The 23140-nt window shown below is 40.0% G+C and overlaps 1 protein-coding gene across 1 annotated transcript in view; it reads right to left on the minus strand.

Annotated features, from left to right (window-relative positions):
- CARPA (Carbonic anhydrase-related protein A) overlaps positions 1-23140 on the minus strand; it is a 136129-nt gene that overhangs the window by 66147 nt on the left and 46842 nt on the right. The window contains exon 2 of the mRNA XM_072297627.1: positions 19601-19648. Within this exon, the coding sequence (XP_072153728.1) occupies positions 19601-19648 (48 nt within the window). The remainder of the gene's footprint in view (positions 1-19600; positions 19649-23140) is intronic.

Here is a 23140-nt window from a genome sequence, read left to right on the forward strand (position 1 = left end):
CGACTCCCGAGTCCTGAGAGAGCTCACTTATCAATTTTCCTCACAAGTGCAAAGCAGTTTACGGCCTCCTGCCTCGACACTCAAGGGCAGTGCGTTTATTGCCACAAGCCCTGAGCCCCTGTCCCTGTCAGGTGCAAATACGACGTCTTACATTTTCATATCCCTCAACTGGGGTGCTTGCGTAGGGAGAGCATGCCCACTAGAGGAACCACTTTGGATTGACTCAGCTATCTGAGGGCCGTGCTTTAAGTCACGCCTCGAACAACTCTTTTCCGTAGGAAGACCTATATGCTTACATTGTGATTACAGGAAGTTTAAGGTGAATCTTCAGCTGCAGTTCCGAAAAAATCCACCACGTCGCGCTGCTAAAATCCGGCTCCGAAATTGGTGATTATTTGAATATACAATAGATGTATTAAATTCTAAGACTCATAAGTTCTAGCAGCATACGTCTGTAATGCTTAGAAACAAACGCGAGATTTGAATGTTCAATAATAAAAGCAAAAACTTGATCCCAGATTATCTTAAGGGATATCTGTAAGAGCGAGAAAGACAGCTCACGGTGGGAGAGAGACATCTGCAACTGCTGAGAGCGATCACTCGCGATTGGTTGCATCAAGGTCATCATGCTTAACCCTACTTTTTTCTGGGATCTAGTTTCAGAGCTTCAGAAATTACTTTTCACGTCTTTTTTAGTGTCAATAGGAAGAAGAATGTTATAGCTAGTTGAGCTGTTATAGCTGAGTTTATGACTCTTTGATTTTAACAGAAATGCATTTAATGTTCATAAAAGCTCAAGGACTCACGAAGGGCTGTACGGACTCTAATAGCGTGGACCAAAAAATATTTGAATTGGCACAGATTGCTTTACCTAAAACACGGATGAAAGCAAGGTGAAAGAAACCATGGTATGCATCACCCCGGTGGATGACCTTAAACGACGAATCATTTGAAGGACGATCCCTCCGTTAATATCTGGCATGGAAACTTGGAGTTTGGCCGGACTTTTAACTTTTTTCTCATCTATACTCTGTCATTATTTCAATCCTATTCTGTGTCTAACACAACTGACATATTTATAAGATACTGCCACTCAAAAAGGTTTTGTGTAGAGGACCGCTGCCTCATACACTGACACTTGGAACCCTTAGATTTTTCATGAAATTTTTCAACTCTTTGCAATTTGCGAGTGCACAAAAAAGTTTCAATGGCAACAGAGCTATCACTCACGAAATGAAACTCCATACATTTACAAGGCTAATATTTTAATATTTGTCCTGGAAGACTCATTTTTGTTCTTCAAGAGTAGTTTAGGCAAGCGTATATTCTCATAGCTGAGAAATGAGATTTCTTTCCTGCAAAATTGGCCTCGTCTCTGAGTGAAGTTTTCAACACTCGACTGCCTTCGGTTTTTTTCCTGAAACTCAGCCGAGCCTCGCGCTATATTTTCCCTCGGCGACCTCGGATGCCACATCAAGAGAATTAGACAGTGGCAGCACCGAGGATTGGACCGCGTTAAGCAGAAAACAACCAAGCCACATCACATTCTGCCAGATTTAATTGGACATTTAATTTTTTACATGGAAACGGTTGTTTGGATTTTTCTGCAAATTTCAGTCAATTTTTTGCATAGTACGAAGCAAATTTATCAAAAATTTCAAAGTAATCCGCAAAAACGTTCTCTTGTAAATAATTAAATTGTTTAGTTAAATGTGGCAATAGCTGATATAGCTTGGTTCCTTCCTAAACGCGGTCCAATAATTTTGACAATTCACAAACGGGATCTTACATCTAATTATTTTCACGTAAATCAATGAATGGACTTTCCATTTTCTAATCAATCAGAATGCTTCATTCTCTAGAATTTGGTAGAATTTAAATTCCGCATGATCAAGATGCATTTCTAATCTACGACGCGTAAAATAGGTCCCGCACGGTAAGAAAAAGTAACTGACATCCGTGTCGATATGAGAAGAAGAACACGAAGTAATCCAAACGTGCGGACAGTGGTTTTTTCCGGGGGGGGGGGGGGGGGCGGCGGCCACACTGACCAAATCATTGGGTGAAAATTTGACAAGCTAGATGGAAATGAGGCGCGAGCCTCCAAGCTCTAGGATTGAGCCTGGGTCGCTTTGGTGATAGTCGAATGCGCTGGCTACTGCGAGCGCAAGCCGCATCCTACGAGTGACATCCGGAGAAACCATACTGCCGTCCTAAGGAAAAACGCCGTATCAACATTTGAGAGTTGCCAAATTTCCTCCCATAAAAGGTTTATCTTTGAGGAAAGTTATGAATATTTTTTCTTTATATTTTCAGAATCTCGAGGTAAAATTGCAAACTTAATTATTTGAAAAATGGGAGGAAAATATTCAAAAATTTACCAGGAAATTTGTGTTTTATCAAAGGAAATTTGGCAACACCTGAAGGTTCATACGGCGTTCTTCCTTAGCGCGGCAGAGTAGTTCAGTTGGATACTTCCTTCATCTCCATTTGTCTCTGAGTAACCGACGATTTTGACCGATTCTTTCATACACCGAAGTTTTCATACACACGGATGTGCATGTGATGATTGAGCTGATAATTACTAAATAATGTATGTTTATTATCTGAATATCAGATAAAACAAGCGGTTAGCCATAACAAGCTGTACACAAATTCGCTTTCGACAGTGTAAAAAATGACTAATTTGTTTCACGTTAGGCAAGATGGTACAAAAGCAAGTACGCGTTCTATCTCCTGTATGATCTCTTTTATGACGATCGAAAAACAAATTCGTAAGTTAGAAACTGGCAAGAAAGGGATGTTGCTTGCACCAAGCAGTCGCTACTGCTCTCATAGAATAATAATGTCAACTTACTGATGTCTTGCCTGGATCAACGTCAATTAATTAATGGAATTATGTTAATTACTGCATTGTTCCTGCTTTCTTATGACTTTCGTTGTTCATAAATAAAACAGATTTTGCAATTTCAGTTTGAACAATCGGTTGATTTAAGTTAAATTTGTCGGATTTTAAAAAATCGTTACTGCTTCCTTTGATGCATAGCAAACATGGCATCAGTGTCATTGTTCGGTGCTAAAAGTCGTCGCACTTTCTGGGACTCCCCAGCCCTCTCCCTCGCCTACGGTTTATTTCTGTTTAATCCGTAAAGGAGAACTTGAATTTAAGGAAGCAAAAAAGAAAACATCTGTTGTTTTATTTATCTTCCTCCACTCCCCTCTCCACCTCTTGGGCGTTTTTTGTGCTCCTCACACTCGTAACATTTTAAGAGGAAACAACACAAATGAAACTAGCTCACGGCCGAATCTGGAGGCATATATCTCTTTTCCATTTGTTCTTTTTCCGCACTAACCTGCAAACTTGACGCGTGTGGATTGTATTTTTCCTGCTCAGCCGTTCCCTTCTTTGAAGTCAATAATGCAATTTTAGACGAGGCCTCGATAGTCCCCGCGCTGACGTAGAAGAAAATGAAACTACGGGAAAGATCCAGAACTTACTAGGAGCCTCATATCTCAACGTCACTTTTCTACTTGACATTCTAACCTTGCTGGTGCGATTCTTATACTTCCAGAACACCCTCTCGAAAATAGGAGGGTATTACTGAAAGGCTAATATTGGTGCAGGCGGAATAAGGGAAGGCGGAGTTAGAGGGCTGTCAATGGATTGCACCTAGAATTGAATGGAATTGTTACTGGCAGAATTGAAAATTACACCTGCCAAAAAAAAATGTATCACTCTCGAAATAACGCAGAAAAGCAAAATGGTGTAAAATGTCTGCAAAATCATACTTCCACTATTTGAGGGAAAACGTGTGACGGTTTGGAAATCTCAAGTTAAAAGGGGCTTGTAGGGAGTCCAGAAAGGAATAAGATTTTGACCAAAAAATTTAAAACCTCCAGCCCCCTCCCCCCCTTTAACTTGAGGTATGGATATTTTTGAGACCATGAATCAATTCAGCGCTGAAATAATGTAAGCTAGACACTTTTTCAACAAGAGTTTTGGTCCATATCTGCTGCCGAAATTCAGAAAAAACCACGATTATCCCGACAAATTGAAAAGGCCGTAGCTTCTGCATGAAGCTTTTAAGGGAAAAAAACTTTATCGAAGGAAACTGCCTTATTTGCACCCATACGACACGCTCCTACAGTAGGATCATTTAACCCTTATACACCCCTGTACATTGCTATACATATGTTGTCATTAGCGGGAGATATGAAGGTCAGTGCAGAGTTTTTTAATTTCTGCTGGTGTCATTTTCTTCACATAAAAATGAAGCTTTTAATCAATGACTTTAGATTGAGATCTGGAAGATAATCGCCCAGAACGGAATCGTTTACATACTTGCAATATAAAGAAAACTCGGGTTTATCGGGGCAATTTTCTGCCAAACGAACATTCAAATCAAGTAAAAATCACCGAAAAATGTGCAATCAGAACCTGAGCAGTTTAAAAGCGAAGATTCTGGCGACGACGAACCACTGGCTTCACATGACTCATTCGCCGATTCAAAAAATACGTTGAAAACCTCAAAACATTCTTTATCCAAGAAGAAAATCAGCGTCGGACCAATCTCTAAATGAGCATTTTCTCGCTGTTTTCAACTTCTTCTGAGAAACTTGGGTTTATCGGGACATTCGCTTAGTCGGGACTAAATCAGGGCCGGATTTACCTACTTGCCGCCCATGGGCCGCCTGTATTCTGCCGCCCCCTTCTCATTCGTTTTGAAACATCATATATATAACAAACCGTCAAGTAAACGTGCCGGAGGGGGATGAGTGCATAAGACGCGTTTACCCGTGTTGGATACATTTTTTGCAAAAGCCCTGTCAACACTACTAGCAAAATTTCACGGAACTTGACGCGAAAGTTAAGTTCCGTAAACCTATCTCTGTGTGGACAAGATCCTCCATTTATGAGAAATGAACCAAAAAATTATGAAAGAACAAACATAAATGTGGTTTAATAATCTTAACTTCCGCCGCTGCGCCGCGCCGCGCTGATCGCACTGTGTTTGGCGCAATGCGTGAAGTATTCCTGCAGTCTTGTGGGCGCTATGCATTTCACACCGCGCCGACCGCTGTTGACCGTACTGTGTTTGACGCAATGTGTGAAGTATTCATGCAGTCTTGTAGGCGCTAATATGTGTTACATGTCGACCGCCGTGCTGAGGGCTTGCGTCCTTTTCATCTCAAGTCCTAGTCATCATTCCTCTCTGCGCTGAGCTCCAGGCCTTATTGCGTGTTTAGTTCCTCTCTTAACTCGACTAATTAGACATGATGTCTCTTGTATCGCCGAAAAACGACAAAATTAGAAATTACTATACTCTCAGGAAAGAGAGATTTTGTCTCATTTTCTCATTCATAATTTTTTTTCTGAATCCGATTTTTTTTTATACCTACTTACATTTAAAAAAATTGCAAAATTTGCCGCCATGGGCCGCGGCCCATGTGGCCATCCCCTTAATCCGGCCCTGGAATTGCTCAAGACGAATGCGTCCCATTTGAGCGGGTCCAACTTATAAAATAAAATAAGGGGATTTTTTTTTCGGCACTAGTGTGAGAAACACTTTCAGAAAAAACATTTAAGAGGGAAAATGTCTTCTTTACACCTATTCAGCATGTCTTTAAAGTGCGGAACCACGATATCTCCGTTTACACCATCGCAGAATTATTCCTGTTGAACTTTACTTTTTCTTTGGAAAACCAGTCAACCTATTTTCTCCAAAACGTCCTTGATTTATCTTTTCCATTAGCAGACTGTTCTGTGTAAATGTCAAGGCATGAAGTTAGCTTGTTTCCCCATTTTGAGACACTGCAATGGAGATATGCGGTTTCACACTTGGACCATAAACTTGGAGTACGGCCGTTTAATCCTTGGATACCCCGTATACGATTGAAAAAAGACGTGGCGATTTGAGTAGAAAGACGCTAAGCGTAATGACGGACAGAATTGAGTCGCAGAGGAGGGTGAGCGGGGAAACTACTCTGCGGGGAGATGCATGAATGGATGAGGCTGAGAGGTTATCGCAAACAGGGAATAAAAGTGGCGCTAATAGTCACTCCCTGAGCGATATTTAACATCTTTAGATAAACAGTCTCGCAGTCAAAGGAAAGGAGAGAGCGCAGAGTCAACAAGGTCGGCGAGATAACGCCTTCGCTCAGAACCGCTCTGAATATGTCTTCAAATTGCCGAGTTTATCTTCCGCAGATTTTCTTCCGTCCTCCCCCTCCTCCCCGCCGTCTCCCCCTCCATCCATTTCCCGATGAATGGCGCAGATTTTCAAACAACTCCTTTGTTCGTCATCAATGCATATTTTTTTCCCGCCATCGACCCTGGAAAATCCGCCTCGTCGACGTATAATTAGGCTCCAATCTGCCGTCCTCAGGAAAAACGTCGTATGAGCCGTCAGACGTTGCCAAACATCATTCCACAAAACATAAATTTTCATAAAAATAAGTGACTATTCTTCTTCCATATTTTCAGAGAATTTTGTTCGTAATTTGATTTCAAGTGGCTGGAAATAAGGGGTATCGATAAGGGCAGTTTTTGGACCCACCTTTCCTGAATTTTCTCGACTCAACGATTTTTGCTCATGAAGGATCTAAATTTATCAGCATGCATCATGATCTGGTCATTTCCGGTCTCTTTTTGAATCTAATTCTGGCCTAAATGGACCGCATTTCGCAATTTGGAACTATAAATTCTGGCCCGGTTTAAAAACAACGTATGTGCCATTAGTTTCCACACACATAGCATGCACATAAGTGTTTTTTCAGATGAGCCAGAATTTATAGTTCCGCATTGCAAAATACAGTCCAAATATAAGTCTGACGGCCGATTTTGGCGCGAAATGCAGATTTGCTCGGCAGGTATTCATCCGCAAAGCCGCAAACCTAACAGTTTTTGCCACACTCGGCCTTTAAACCCATAGTCAGTATTAAACTTTAAAAGAGATCAATCGGTTTGAGTTTAATCAATGAGAACCACATTTTCATGAGCTGAATTGGGGCTCGGTTCCATGACCAAATACATTGGTTACCCGAACCAAAGAAGTTTGGTGTTGATAAGAACCGCACTATTTTGTCCGTGAACAACAGTGAGTTAGCGGGCCAGCGGGCGTTTGTGAAATGATGAATAAAGCCCGCTCTAAAAATGTGACTGCTCTGCATGATAATTTTGTGACGATTGTGTCTGACCTCGTCAACATACAAACACGAAAATGCCTTGGAAGTCTCAGAGTGGTAGGTATCAACTCTTGTTTCTTATTGTCTTATCCATCCACACGGAGAAAAAAACTTCGCGCATCGGACCCGAAGTTGAGGTCATATGGATCTCTGAAGTTTTCGGATCACATATCCGAGAATTTGAGGTCAAACTGTCGAAGTTCGGGTCAGACATCTCAAGTACATACTTAGGTATGTACTGGAGCACTTCAGATGTGTGACCCGAACCCTCCGGTATATACCGAAGTACTTCAGATGTCTGACCCGAACTTTGGCAGCTGGACCTCAAGTTTTTGGATGCGAGATCTGAAAACTTCAGAGATCAATATGACCTCAACTTCAGGTCCCGTGCACGAAGTTTTTTTCTCCGAGCATTGGTACGGAAAAATGAGATTGCTGATGCCCCAATCCGTCTCACGAGGCAAGAGAAAAAACCAAAAAAAAGAAAAATTAAACAAATAGGTGAGAATACCTAGATACTTTGTTGATGATCAATTATATTTTTTCGTGTTGCTCAGAGTCGCTTCCTATCATGAGTGTCGCACGGTTGATGCATAGTTTGTATTTCTTCTTGCGAAAGATTAGTTGAGTATAAAAGGATCGGTTTGTGAGAGAGCCCCGTGACCCCGAGGAAAATCCAGTCGTTCGAATTGGACCAAAACGAGGATCTATCTTAATCTCGTAAACTGTTTTAAATTTATTCGAGCGGCACTCCCGTCAGAATTTAAGGGCTCAGATTTACGGGGCAAGTGTCTTAGTGCTCCACCAAAGTCAGGAAACTTTTATTTTTGATGAAGCTTAATCCTGAGGAGAGCGTCCTGAATTATATGCCTCCACTGGTGAATTTGTTGGGCGTCTTCCCTCCTTGCTCCCCTCGATTTAATTTAAAAATGCATGTGAAATATATTTGCTTCCCCTTAAAAAAATAAGGAGAAGAAGAAGAAGAATGAGGAAAAGAGGAAGAAGAAGCCCGATACTGAATGAGAAAAGGACTAGCTAGATGAGAATTAGACAGATGCTAATCCTGATGAATAGCGTAGATAGTATTGCCAAGTGAAAACGTAGACGGAGGAAAAGTTAGGAAAAATGGAGGAGGAACGGAAGCGAGAAAAGAGAGAAAGGAGGCGGGGTTGCCAGGAATGTATGCAAATCCCTCGTTTGTAAATCTATAGCAAGTCTCGGGAAGAGTACGTATAGGTTTCTACTTCAAATTGGGCACCTTGATCGGGGGGCACAACGAACCAATTCAATTTCACGCTGTCGACTGAGAGACCATCTCACATCACAACGAAAACGTTTCCGATCCTTGCATCCACACTTTGTGTACCTGGCTGCATAAGCACTCTTTTTCTCCTCTTCATACACCTCTCTCACCTCTGTGTTTTCTTTCCACCCTCCCCGCATCACTCTCTCACTCTCTTCCCCATTCCTCTCAATGTCTATTTTCTATCTCCATTCCTCCTCGCAACTTCCTCGTTCTGTCTCTTTCTCATAAGGAGACTAACAGTGATCCATCCCTGCCGCCCTTCGGTAGATAATCTTCTTTCCTGCTTTATCCATTCGCTCGCTCAATCGTCAAAGTAAGACTATTTGTCAGTGCTCGATCAGAAATCCTTTTATTTATGCCCTGTTCTGTTCACCGAAAAGCAAGCAAATTCACGTGCTTGAAAATTCCTGCAGTGAGGCCTCTTTTATATTAAAGATTCCTCCGCTTTTTTCATCGATTCAAGGAGAACGGTCAATACGCTCAATCGAATGGAGAGTCTAAAAAGGGACTTTTCTGTCATCTCTCTTATTTTCCGCCTATTATCCAGCAGCTCTCACAAAATTTACTCGTAGAATCTAACATGAAAGTAAGCTGAAGGAGCAGTAGGTAAAATGTAATTTGCAAGGTGGTACAGGAGGGACATAAATGAAGGCATTATGGCCCACCAGATATGATGCACGGCTATCCATTATTATGTGTTTAAGAATTTCACGCATAACGCGATATGAGAATCACCGAAATCAACTCTCGACCAGAATATTCACGTTTTTATTTACCACAAAATATGACAAATTTAAATTCCCTGCTTACATGAAAAAATAGTCCTCTTGTATTAAATCCCGCACTACAACGGTTTTGGTAGGCTTTCAATTGATATTTCGTGCCAGAAAGAAGTATGCAAAGCTACCTCTTTGAATGAGATGGGGCAGCATCACATTTCCTTTTCGAAAAGCAATGAAAAAGCTTCGATTTTTGCGAGTCGGAACCAAAACCAGCGCGTAGCTCTGCACGAATGCGTATGAAATGAACCGAATTTTTCAACGCTACGTATATTCCTTCTTTAAATATTTAACATGAACCGAACAGAGACTACGATCATCATTGGAGAGGAGAGCCGTAATGGGCCTTTTGTCCTTTATTCTGCCGATGAGTGGCAACTGAAAAATAATTGAAACAAAAAATATTCTGACGAAATTCTCAGGGGGCAGATCTATGCCATCGAAACTGAACTCTGGAATTCACGTTTGCCCGCGGGAAGATGCAATCGCACAGTTCCGCTGTATTTGCACACAATTTGATTTCTATGACTTTCGTTTACGTATCGAGTGATTCAGAGCAATTGTTCATTCACTGTTGGAATCACGAGGAAAGTATCATTCTATACCTACGCTGCAGCCGGGCTAACTCTACCCCAGCCCACTAACTTCACCTAAAATCCACTTTTTTCGTAACTAATCCTCCTCCCCCCTCCGTTGCACTTGGGACTGATTCCAAAGATTCAGGTGTTTCTTTCGGCAATTGTGTGATACATACAAAGAATTACAACGCTTTTTATCTAATGAATCGTACTTACTTACATTTAAAAAAATGAATGATTTGAAAAAATCACGTCTGTCAAAATCAATAAAAAAGAGAATTGAGGAGATTCCTTTTTTAAAATAAAAACGGTTACCACTTAGTTGAAAATGGTCTCTGGGTAGGATTTTTGCACTGATTCCAAAGATGGTCTTCAATTCATCCCATTCCCTCAAACATGCGCAGAAGAACCCACGTTTTTCTTTACAAGGAAAACCCACCTTTTTCTTGTAAAGCAAAATAGACATTTTCCCTGTGAAGCAAAATCCACGTTATTCTTGTTAAACAAATTCTAGATCATTTGTTTACATATTAGCAAAAAATGCAGCCTCGGTATTTTCTCTTGTACCGACGATTCTTCGGTCGAACTTAAGAACCCACCTACCGATGGTGAAACTACCAGTCCACGTATCTTGTTCGCCGTGTTTAAAAGTCTCCCCTCCTATTTTATTTTTTTGAAAGAGAACAAATAATTATAATTCCTGGAAATTTTCACAGAGTTTTCTCTGTGCAGAGAAGAAAAATCACGGAAGTTTTCAAGAACTTACATTAAATAAATTTCAATTAAAAAATGATGTATGACAGGAAGTCTACAAAGTTGCAAACCGAGATACGTGGTCTGGTAGTTTTACCGTCGCTATGTATTTCTTGTAAATCTGATATGGTTGTCTTACATCTGAGAGGAAAAGTCTTTATTGAGCCGGGGAAAAACGTAATTGTTGAAGAATTCAATTTGTCAAGAAACTGGTGAAAGTTTAAGAACGATGAAGATGATTTTCAGTTTTGGGAGCAAAATATACACATGCAGGTTCACCTCATCAAATACCGAAAAGAATGTATTTTCATCCTTCTTTTTAGACACAAAAAAAATTGAATAATATTTATATGGGGTAGATCGGCGGATTATAAGGCTTGATCGAAGGGATCGAAAGACTTCTGAGGTTTTTTCTAGGAGATTTCTTGTATATTTTGCTACTGGATTCAAACAGACCTCGATTTTTCCGGTCATGCATCAGTTTCCCGAGAAATCAGATTTTCTGGAAAAATTCGGCTATTTGCGAAGAAAAATGTCCATTTTTCCGAGCAGTAAAAACATGGAGTAAAATGAAAGTTATTGCAGGAATCAACGCAATTAATCTACATAAAAACAGCTTTCACGTTGGTCGTAACAATTTTTACAAAACGGTCCAAGAATTTCCAAGAAGACGACCAGATCCGTAGATAAGATTTTGCTGATAAACCAAAACTGGCATAAGATGTCCTTTATACCAATAACTCGGCCCGCAATCACTGCCCGTTGGACAACTAATAATTAAGAACTGCAGGTGGATATTGAAAAATTGAGAAGTGGTAACTTAAAAGGGCTACATTTTGAGTAGTGGGCCCCAAACTCAGCACTTTTAACTCTTCGCTAAAAGCCATCTGGCCACGCTGCTGCCAATTTGAACATAATATAACGACAGCCTGGAAAATTAACGCGACGCATAAACTTTAATTAATTGTTTTAACCAGTTGAAAATTATTTCTTTTTCAACAGCTCAATTGGACTGCATTTTGCAGTTTGGACCTATAAATTCTGGCTCATCTGAAAAAACACTTATAGTGCATAGGGAAACTAATGCTTATACGTTGTTTTTAAACCGGGCCGGAATTTATAGTTCCTAATTGCAAAATGTAGTCCAATTAACCCTCAGGTGAATAGCTTATCTCGTTCGGTGGCACTTAATGCTCGCTAGAAGAAACTTTAGTATTGATGAGTTTTATCAAAGGAACTCCGGAGCACGTGAATATTATCTAAAAGGATAGTAAAATTGACTACAAATTGCAATTGAGAACTTCAACTTCTGGCCCATCCGTAAAAACACTTCTATGCATCAGGAAACTAATGGTACATGCATTGTTCCTAAACTATGCAAGAAATTGTAGTTCCTAGTTGAAAAATTTAGTCCAAATAGTGCTGCTGGTTCACACTGTTTTGAGAGGAAGTGAAAAACATAAAATCCTATGAAGGAAGCCTGAAAGCAAATTCTATGTACGCTAAAGGGTTACCACTTTTTGACCATACTTCGCGCTTCAAGTGGTATGCGTTACTCTCATGATTTTATAGTATGTGTAAAAGCACCTATGATCTAACAATCTTATGACATACTCATCCCAAAATCCATAGAATGACATGTAAATCCTACGTCCTATGATTTAATTCATTTGTACAAAGTTCCTTTCAGCACGAAGACTTTCAAAGTAAGAATCATGCTGTGATAGCTCTTACTTACTAGGCTTAGCCCGAGACTCTCCAAATTTTCGTTCTTTGCGGGAAAGTTCGTTCTAGAGATCCACGCGGCAAATTTTCATGGATTTTGCTGAAGAGGAACACTCTTTGAATGAGCCCACACTTCAATTTTTTTTAAAAAATTACCAGAAGGCGGTCTTTTTAAGGTGCCAATAGTCCTGTTAGAGCTGGGTTGCGTCGTTTCCTTCCCCCCAAAAGCCGATCGTTTTCTCCATCCACCAATACTTGGATAAAACCAATCAATTCAAATTATTTATCCAAAATTGATGGCTTCAACAAAAACAAATTTTTAAAAGGAGTTAAAAGTGATAATCCTTCCTGGGTTTGAATCGAAAAGTTTTAATGGTGAACATGGACTTGCTACTGATGCAACAGACAGTATGTATTTTAGTAATCTATTTTGTATGGGCATATCGGTACGCAAAGTGCAAAATTACGCACCTCCATTTTGGGGTTCTAAAATTTCCGCTACAATTTTATTTTTTTTTGAAGACAAAAATGTTAACCTCTTAGCTTGAAATGCGTACAGAATATTCTGCTACCAGGGAAGAAAAATCAAGGGAGGTTTCACGAAAATAAATTGACTAGTAATCCGAAGAAAAAAAGAAAGAATGTATGGTAGGAGGTTTACAATGTCGCAAACGAAGATACACGGTTCAACACCTCGGGCATCGATATGTTTCGTATGGACTAAGAATGGTCAATGACTCGTTCAAGATATAAACTTTTTTCACGGTTCCCTGAGACGAATATGAATGACTAAAAAGTCGGAGAATGTGTACATCTATTCGCAACGTTGAAATTTTACATCATGTTAATTTCATTTCTTTTGATGAAAAACTTTAACCAAAAGTTGCACGGGAATATTCGGCTCGTTTTCATTTTAAAAAAAAATCAAAAATAATCAAAAATTTTTAATTGAACGGAGGAATGGATATAAGCATTTTTCGATATAGCCATCGACATGACGGCCACTGAAGTGCAAGCTTTAATGTGCAAGAGCCTTAAAATTGGATGTATCTGAGCATTTGCAGATACCCGAAATTTGATGGATTCCTTTTTTAAATGGAAGTTACTGAGTAAACTGAACACGAGGATAGCCTTGGTTTAGAAATTGAACAATTAATATAGGAGATATATGTATGACAAAATAATCTTGTCTGCAGAAAAACATGTGTTCAAATGGGAAATGCCAAATGACGTCACAAGAAGGTTAGTTTTCACACTTTGAATTTTTTTTTTTTTTTTTTTTTTTTTTTTTTTTTTACACTATTTCCCATGAATGATAAAATTAGGAAGAATACTACGAAATCAGCTCTTAAAGCACTTTCAGATGAAGGATGAAAAAAATTGCAAGGGAAATTCTCGATTATGCCAAAAGGAATCATATGCAAATAAGAGTTTGGGTGAGCGTCGTTCCTTTGAAGATAAATACGTGGGATTTCTAATGGAAATCTGGCAATTGTGTGTTGGTGGTTCGCCCACCCGCCCTCTCGCTCGTCTACCGCACCACCTTTTTGTTTATATATAATTCACTGCCTGACTCCACATTTTTCTGTAATCTTCTCTTGGTCACGGGCATAAAACTGGAGATATTATTTCCACGTTTGTTATTTATTTATTTGCCGTTTCCTCTCTTTCCAATTCCAGCGCCCGTTTGAACTTGATCCCGCCACGACCAGGGTTACCTTTGCCTCTCCTCCCCGCTCGATACCGCCGAATGCCAACTCCCGAGTACCTACACGGATATCTTCGGTTCTTCGGTTCTTCGGTTCTTCGGTTGGCAAGAAATTTCCTTCTTGCGCACCGCTCCAACAGTAGTTCATCCTCCGACAGTACCATAGAAGAACACAAGAACGCCCCCTCCGCTCATTATTGACATTGATAGACAAAGCGATAGGCAAAGAAGACGAAGGAAAAATAGAGTGATCGTCTCGATTGAAACGGGTGGTTCTTATCGGAGGGTGTGGATTCGATCGGCATGAATCCATCGACGTCAACTCATCGACACCGATTCAATCGATAAATGATTCAAAACACCGGTGAAATTCGATCGACATGAATTGATAGAAAAATAAAAGCGTGAAACGATCAACGTGATTTGATCAACTGCGATTCGATCGAAAACCGTTAATCTATCGACAAACCCGTGGTCCGATCTAATTTTATCCGTCAAATTGGTGTCGATCGATTTACGTTTTTATTTGTCGATGGATGCGTGTCGATCGAATCCATGCCCTCCGTCGTTATAGGCAATGACTAGACATTTTCGTCCAAAATTGTGCTGATTTTCAAGTGCACTCAGAGGATAAATCCTTGAAATTCTCAGTAAAAAATAATGGGTAATTTTCAACTGAAATCACTTCACACACATTTTTCAATCACACTTTCACTTAACTGTGTGATTTGGGTCTGTTTATATGGAAAAGAAGAACCTCAGCCCACGTTGACAACATTTCAAATAGAGCGATTTCCTTCAACTAAAGTTGAAGAATTGGCTTTTGAGAATTTCGATGGAAAATATCCTCCCCGCGTCTTAAAGGAATGATTTTTAACTTTATGAAAGAGGTCAAGTTATCAATAGGCAAACAAAATAAGGGAACCAGTAAGTACTATTTTGCGATCTATTTCCTTTTTCACTGAGCCGTCAAAATGCATATAATATCAGAACAATACGAATCTGTAGCCAAAAGTCATGACACTTTCATACTCGTTTGATTTTGACCCGGCTTATGATTTAATTACTAAATACCCAAATTTCTCGATAATCGTCTGATTTTTCAATTTGTATTGTGTAGAAAAATGACTTACTCTCAATTTGTTTTCAAAGTCGGAAAGAGAGGGAAAGAGAGAAAGAGAGACATAGAGGTATCGTCAGCTAAGTGTTGACGGTTGTGTACTTTCGGTTTGCAATTAGCGTTTTCGCGTCACAACTGTCCATATGAAAACATCAGACTCTCGCAGAAGCAAGAACACAAGCTTGGATAAGTTGTTTAATACTTTCAAACCTTGTAACACTTTAATTTTTAGCCACACAGAAATCACAACCCCATAAAAGTCGCGAATCATAACTGATACATGGAATTTTTTTGATACGACCATGAGACGGATGTTTTCAAGGTAGGGTGTGTGTGTGTGTGTGTGTGTTGTGAGCGAACGCCGCTTTGTGCAGAGGCCCTAATTCGTCGTTGATGCTTGCAAACCGAAAGTAAACAACCGTCAACTTACAACCAGCTAACGACACCTCTAAGAGTGACACATGAAGACGAGTGCGAAGGCAGATATATGGACGTATTTCTATTAAAGAGACCTATGTGCAATAAGACAAGAGCCCTGAGACGCATAATAATACATGCATAACAGGGCTCACGTCATAATGCACATAGTTCAGTTTGACAGAAATGCGTCCATATGGGAATCAGGTGGTGGCAATTTCTATTTCCAGCCAATTTAAATACCTCGTACAGCTATTCAAATCAATAGCCATCAAATGGATTTGGAAGCGAGCAATTTTCAAAAATGAAATTCAAGCGATGTGAATCCGTCTTACGGCGACATCTGCCCCGGATCGGACGAGCACCTTTTAATTTATTGGACAGAGGGCCGAGTGAATTTTTCACCCTCATGCATTCGTCCCTGCATCGGATTGTAAAGCGTCCACATAAAGCTGTCAATAAGCGGGGTTCATTGTGAATGAGGGAATTAAAAGCGATGCTAGGACGACTGAATTTCCGAATGAATCGGTGCCCCTAGTCTGTGGCCGCTCGGCTTTGACCGCACCGCGCGCCCGCCGCAACCACGAATCCCTCGCCACGCTCAGCGCCTTTCCCAATCAAAACATGAGGGATTTTCACTCGCGGAAAAACCAGGCTCATTCCACATGGGAAACTCTTGACAATTATCAAATGAACTACAAATAATTATTCACCTTACTTTTACTAAGGTGGTAAAACAGTGTTGCATTCACATTGTTTTGTACGAAGCAGGGCAAGGCCAAACGTTTCGAAACTTTCAACCAGAGCCGCAACTTTGGAGCTCTAATAAGTATTAGAACATTACTGGGGGAGGGGGAGCACTATCTTACCACCTTGTTACACACAGTTTGGGCCACATGTTTTAGGTTCCTTTTTGTACTCTCACCCTATTAGAGCAATTGCGCTTAAAATATGTTTGCAAAATATCTCAAACAACAGTAAAATGGTTTACAGGTGTGCCTTAATAAGAGGATAGCTAAACAATTCCATGAGCAACTTTCACAAGTTTCAGAAAAGAAAATATGGCGATATATATGCGTATTCTGATATGCTTTAAAATACTTTTTTTTATCATTTTAAGAACATTTTTAAAATGTTCGAAGGTCTCCAAAGGTTTTTCAAATCATTTAAAAAATGAAAAATTTGTATGAATATAGTTTTGTAATGTATGAAAAAATAATTATTAAAAATTTTTTCAACACATTGGAGGTGTTTTTGAAAATAGGTTTTTCTTATACATTTTTTAAATATATTTTTTTTTTTTACATTTAAAACCAGATATAAAAAGTAACACTTAAAAAAAGTTTATCAGCACTGAAATTGCTCAATTTGCTCAATTTGCTCTCTAAAACTGTTAAAAGTTTTTGAAAATTATAAACCTTGTGGATTCTTGTGTGATTTTTTTAACGGTTAAATAATCAATTAACTTCCAGATCGAATCACGAGTAAAGTTTTCCGTAAAGTTTACAAAGAAAAAACGATAGTTGTTTACAAAATGCGTTATTTTCCCCAGAAAATCTGCCAACGTATGGATTTAGTTCAACGCACGGAGAATGACATCACATTAGACATCTTATCCGAGGAGGTCATCGAAGAAGAATCAGATTCGAATGAGAATCTGCTTGTTACGCCGACAGTTCATAGGAAGTTAGCGCGAAGCGACGGCGCGGCGCGGCACGGCGACGACAAATAAAAACGCCTTCAATTAATTGAATAGGCACACCGAGCTCCCAGGAGGTCGAATAGTGGTATCACGCCCTGCAGCAGATATCTTGAGATTTTGTATTAGAATATTTTGCTACCGTGCTAATTAAAAGCGCCTTATGAGCCGTCGGACATCTTCAACTCTCCCTCAAACTTTTCTGACAATTTTGTTCGCAATTTAATCTAAAATATCTGTAAAGTCCAAGGAGGAATGCGCAAAACTTTCCTCATACGATGCATATCTATTTCATTCAAAGAAATTTCGCAACTTTTAAATATTCATACGGCATTTTCCCTTAGCACGGCAGTTTGGATGATTTGTTTTTTTTTCCTTTTTTTTCTTTTTATTCGGCCCTTTTTTTTGGCAGCAATAACATTGATTAACTTTGATGGTCTAATTTAATCCCTCTCTTTAAGGTACCTAGCTCTAATCATAAATAAAATTGATTTTCCGTAAAGTTTACAAAAAAATAACAAAAACAGTTGTTCACGCGGAATGCGTTATTTCTTCAAGAAAATTGAGCAACTTATCGATGTAGTTCTGCGCAGACAGAAAAGGCATCGCATTAGACATCTTATCCGAAAAGGTCAATGAAGAGGAAACAGTTTCAAATGAGAATGATCGTTACCACGATAGTTGATAAACTTTAACGTAAAGCGATGGAAAATAAAAACGTCTCTCATATAAATTGAATAGGCACACCTGACTCAGTAGGTCGAATAGTGGTATCACTCCCAACAGAACATATCTTAATGATTTTCTAAATGTAAATGCGTCTCTTCAATCTTGACATAAAACTTCCTTTCAGCATTACCTATTACAATCGTTTTATCAAAATAGTTTGCCTTGCCAACTTTCGTTTTGATAAATTCGATTACTTTCATGCGTGTCGATTTGAATTTTCATATTCATCTTGACAACCAAGGCTGAGTCTCATTTCTTCTGACATTTCAAACTAGACGTCAATGTACTGAAAAAGAATATGGAAACTTTGAAGTATCTTTCATTGAGTTCCTATTCACAGGAGTCAGGTACCAGATAATGAATATGTATGAACCTAGTGGCAGCTTTGATTAGTGAGAGGTAAGTCAGCAGTGAAGTGATAAATGATCGATCAGACTATCCCTTGAGGAGTACATTCTGAAACTTTGAGCTTACTCGTAACCCATATTAATTGATGGATTACGTCATGGATTCTTACGGCGCGCTAGACACTGCTTTCCACTCTCGATGGACGCACGAACCTCCCCTTTTTTAAAGGACAAAAATGCGTGGAAAAGGGCCAGTGAAATGACAGATACATGTAAAAACTAACTGTTACAAGAAAACACTCAAGGTAATTTCTTGCTTGGCTAAATTCTTAAAATCTCCGTTGGCGACGTTACAAGTCTCCGCTCATATTTTATTTATTTGATAGGAGGCCTGCTCTGCCGTGCTAAGGAAGAACGCCGTATGAACATTCAAGAGTTACCGAAGTTCCTTGGATATAACTTGTATTTTTGAGGAAAATTATGGATTTCTCTTTGAAATTTTCACGTATTTGCGATCAAATTGTGACGAAATGGTGTGAAAAATTCGAAAAAAATAAATTCACGATTTTCCCCGTAAATTCGTGTTAAATGGAAAGCATTTTGGTAACGCCCAGAGGTTCATGCGGCGTTCTTCCTTACCACAGCAGTGCCCCTGATCACTTCCCGGTCCAACCCCTTTAGCACCTCGCGCCTCAGGCGTTAAGTGTTATGCTTTAACGTTATGATTTTATTTCATGGACAAAGATTTATTTATTTTTAAATCAAAACTGGCCAAACTGTTGGACGTGTTCTAATCATCTGTAATGTATCAACTCGAAAATATTCAAAGACAATTTCACGGCGGTATTTTATTCGTTTTCTTTTCAAAAATAAAATATAATCGGAGGTTCTTCAAAGTTGCAACGGGGATAACCATTTTACAACTTTAGCCTTAAAAACGCTGTGAATTATTTTAATCTAGAGCTGGTGTCCGTCTCTGAAATGATAGTTCATGTACAACTTCATTAAAGGTTTTTAAATTTTGACAGCACACTAAATTTCATGCTGCTGATTGACGCGCCTAACGGCGGTTACCGGCACCCAAAGTGTATATTTAGTTTATGGCTATTCAGTGTATAACTTTACTCTTTTTATTTACACTATTTTTTTTTTTGTTCTCTCTCTTTCGATGTGATGTAATTTTATCTCTTCTATAAACCTTTTGGTGGGAAATAAACAAAACAAAAGAAAAACTGAATTTCATGAACCGCTTACCTGAAATTCCATCGTAAGTCCACCATTCTTCCCAACTTGCTTGAATAACTGAAACAAAGAAATTAGTTTATTAACTCTTATACACACCTGATTTTAAGAGAGTGATAGCGTAGGAAATTAATTTTTGCAAGAATAAACAATTCAGAGATTGGAAGCAAAGAGTTCATTTGAGTGTTATTACGTGACCTCTCATCGATTTAATGCATCATTATCACGCTACACCTATTCAACTTGAATAGATACTAAGTGGACCCTCTCAGAAAAGCGCGCGTGCCATCCATAGAATAAAGCGAATACGAGGATTTTTGTTTTCGTAAAAGAGAAACAAAAAGAAAAAAAACAATTCATATTACGTTTTATTTTTAAGCGTAATTTAATTAGGGTTATTTTCTGCTCGAGCTTTAACTTTACATTTCGAATCGGATTTATATTAATGAAAAATTTGGTCCACGTCGCTTCTTTTAAATGTTTGTATCCAAGCCATTCAGAATTTTCAAGTTTATGCTGAGCACTACCTGTGGCGTGGCATGCTTTTCGATTTATATTGACTGATCTGCCATTTAAACCTATGGGAAAGACTCGATAAACAGGGTGTTCACAACCAACACCTTAATAATCGATTCTTTACCGTATAGTTTCAAATGGGGAAAAATCGATAATCGATCATTCGCGCCTCATCACCACTGATTACTACTATGTCTTATTTCATGCCAACCATTTTAATTACAGCTACAAGCTTACTCTCTCACCGGGTACCCACGATTCTTTGAATTGGAAAATTATCTGAAGGAACGCGAAACATTAAATGCCCATTTAATTGATAAATTTCGCGAGATAATTTAACGAGGAGCCTTTGGGTCGCGGTAAAAAGAAGCCGGGGGGGGGGGGGGGGATCTAGCCGAGGTTGAAAATGAGGAGAGAGCAGGGAAAATGAACGGAATCACGACTGGAATATTCAAACCGAAAATGCGGAAGCGCAGGAAGTGGGAAGCCGCTTTCACATCCGGCTGAAGTTGGACAATATGTGAACGAATGCATGTTACTTATTATCAAAGTATTAGTGCTCCCGAAGACCGAATCTCCAATGATTAGAGGAACAAATGAAAATCCTCAGACGGAGAGACCCGCTCGCATGTTGGTGCGCGCACGAGAGAGGGAGAGGGAGAGAGAGAGAAGCGGGCGAGAAAAGAGGAGCAATCTAGCTTTATTTCATAACTCATCGCTTTTCTATAACACCTCCCCCACCCAAGATCCGGGATCCCGCGATTAAAGCTAGCGGAGGGGGTGAATGTAAACTCTGAAAGAGGGCTCTTAGCGGAGGGCGCAGAAGAGCGGGAGCGGGGGAGGGGCACGGGAGTTTCCGAAAACAAAACTGAGGCGCCAAAGTGGCGCCCGCACGCTTTTACTACGGAGCCCCCCCCCCCTCACCCCCCTCATCCCTTTTTGCCCCTCCACCGCCGGAGCCGCGCTAGACTACCGATAGTATAAAAAAGCTGCATAGAGATAGCTCAACATTTATCCGAGAGCTGGCTCGGCTCCGCAAACATATCTACAGATCATATTCCCGCAACTTTTTTGATTCCCATCTCGGGGGCGGCGGGGGCAGTGGGGGCAGCGGGGGCGCGGGGCTCCTCCCCCTTTTGCCCGGCGCTGCGACTGTATCCGAGCTGGCGCCACCTCGGCTAGACGGCCCCGGCGACGCTGCGACTATAACGGAGGGGGTGGGAAATCAAAGTGAAATTGTATATTTTTACAACTCCGCGTTTCTTGGCGTCTTTTACGGCAGTTATATTTCGTGGCTCCTTCCCCGGCCCCGGCCCGACTCCGGCGAGGAGATCGATGCTAGCCTTAATTCTCGAGCATTTCTGGCCTATTAAAAGGAGCCACGATGAGAACTTGGAGCTGTGTTATGTCTGCCGGATTATCAATTCAAATCAAAGAAAACGCCGTCACGTATGGATTTATATTCCCAATGTTAGTAAATCGACGGTCCTAGTCCTAAACCGCGTACCTCCATTCCAAAGATTACAACTCTTATTCGTACTATTTTTTAGCCCTTTCCTCCTCGGGATTTTCCATTTTCTTAACAAGTGTAGCTTCACATTCTCAGGCGAGGGCTTATTCACTTGTTTCCGAAAATTTGTCCTTATTTCCTTTTCAAACTCTTCAGTGCAATTCTTTACTAGCAAAATAAACGCAGTCTCCTTCCGTCAAAAATTGTTTCCGACGTAAATCTCTTTTTCACGGGTGAGAATTTACTCGCATTAGCCTCGGAATCCAGTTTCCTTTTAATTTTCGATCGACTCTTTATTCTGTCTGCACTTTGCATGAGCCGTTTCGTCAGTTTTACCCCAGCCACTCTTCAAACTTATTATCCCTTCTCTGTTTCTAAAGTCTCTTTCAAATCTAATGCTGTATCATCGTTTCTAATCTCGCCAAACATATAGTGCGGCCGCCGCCGCGCCGCTCCACGCCGGTCGGCATATAAGCGCCCACAAGACTGCAGGAATACTTCACGCACTGCGCCAAACACAGTGCGGTCGCTGGTCGGCGCGAACAGCATATTAGCGCCCACAAGAGTGCAGGAATACTTCACGCATTGCGCTAACACACCACGGTCGCTGGTCAGCGTGGAACGCATGTGGGCAATTCTACGAAAACTGTCCAATTTGACGTTCAAAAAACTTAAAAATTCAACTTGATTATGTTGGATAGTGTTTGTTTTCCTAGTCAATTATAGTATGAGGACTGAACATTCATTACTCACGGGTACTTTATTTTAATCGGGTACATAGAATAGCCTATGCAGTGTGATGGTTGTCACTAGGAAGGTCGTAACAACTTTAAACAAAGACGGCGGATGTACTCGACAGCATAAAAGCACGATCTCAAAAGCCGGTACACGTGTAATTGGACGTATTTTTGGCAAACGGAACTATGTGCATGAAAACATGAGACACATGCATAACAGGGCTCACGTTCTAATGCACATAGTTCCGTTTGACAGAAATGCGTCCAATTGGTAGTGAGGACTATAAAGTGGCCCAAAAATTGTTCAGAATAGCATTTGCTTCAAAAATAAAAAGCGTGACGGTCTTGACACACAAAATGGTTCAATCGAGTAAATATGCGTTTTAAATTCTTCCGCAGTATTTCAAATTTCGGCGGTGACTGCTGTTCCATCATATTTTGATGTGAACACCTCACCCAATTGAATGGAACGTTTGGTGGCGATTTTGACTGCCCCTAGTGGCCACTTTGACAACCAAAACACCTTTGACAGTTGTAACGTCTTCATGACGGCAATTTTCGAAATATTTTGGAAGGAAAACGAGTTTTTTTATTATTATTATTATTATTTTTTTTTTTTAAATCAAATTCATTTAAACTACAAGTATTTTTGACGAAATTAGTGCAGGAATTGAAACAATTTATCAGACCAAAAAAAGCTATGAGGCTGTAAGCAGTGCAACCTGTCAATCATGACAGTGACAGTCGTGATATTTTAAGTAGTAAAAGCTGAAAATGAAGCTTCATACA

Source organism: Bemisia tabaci, chromosome 3 (genome assembly GCF_918797505.1).
Source record: "Bemisia tabaci chromosome 3, PGI_BMITA_v3".
Lineage (NCBI taxonomy): Eukaryota > Metazoa > Arthropoda > Insecta > Hemiptera > Aleyrodidae > Bemisia > Bemisia tabaci.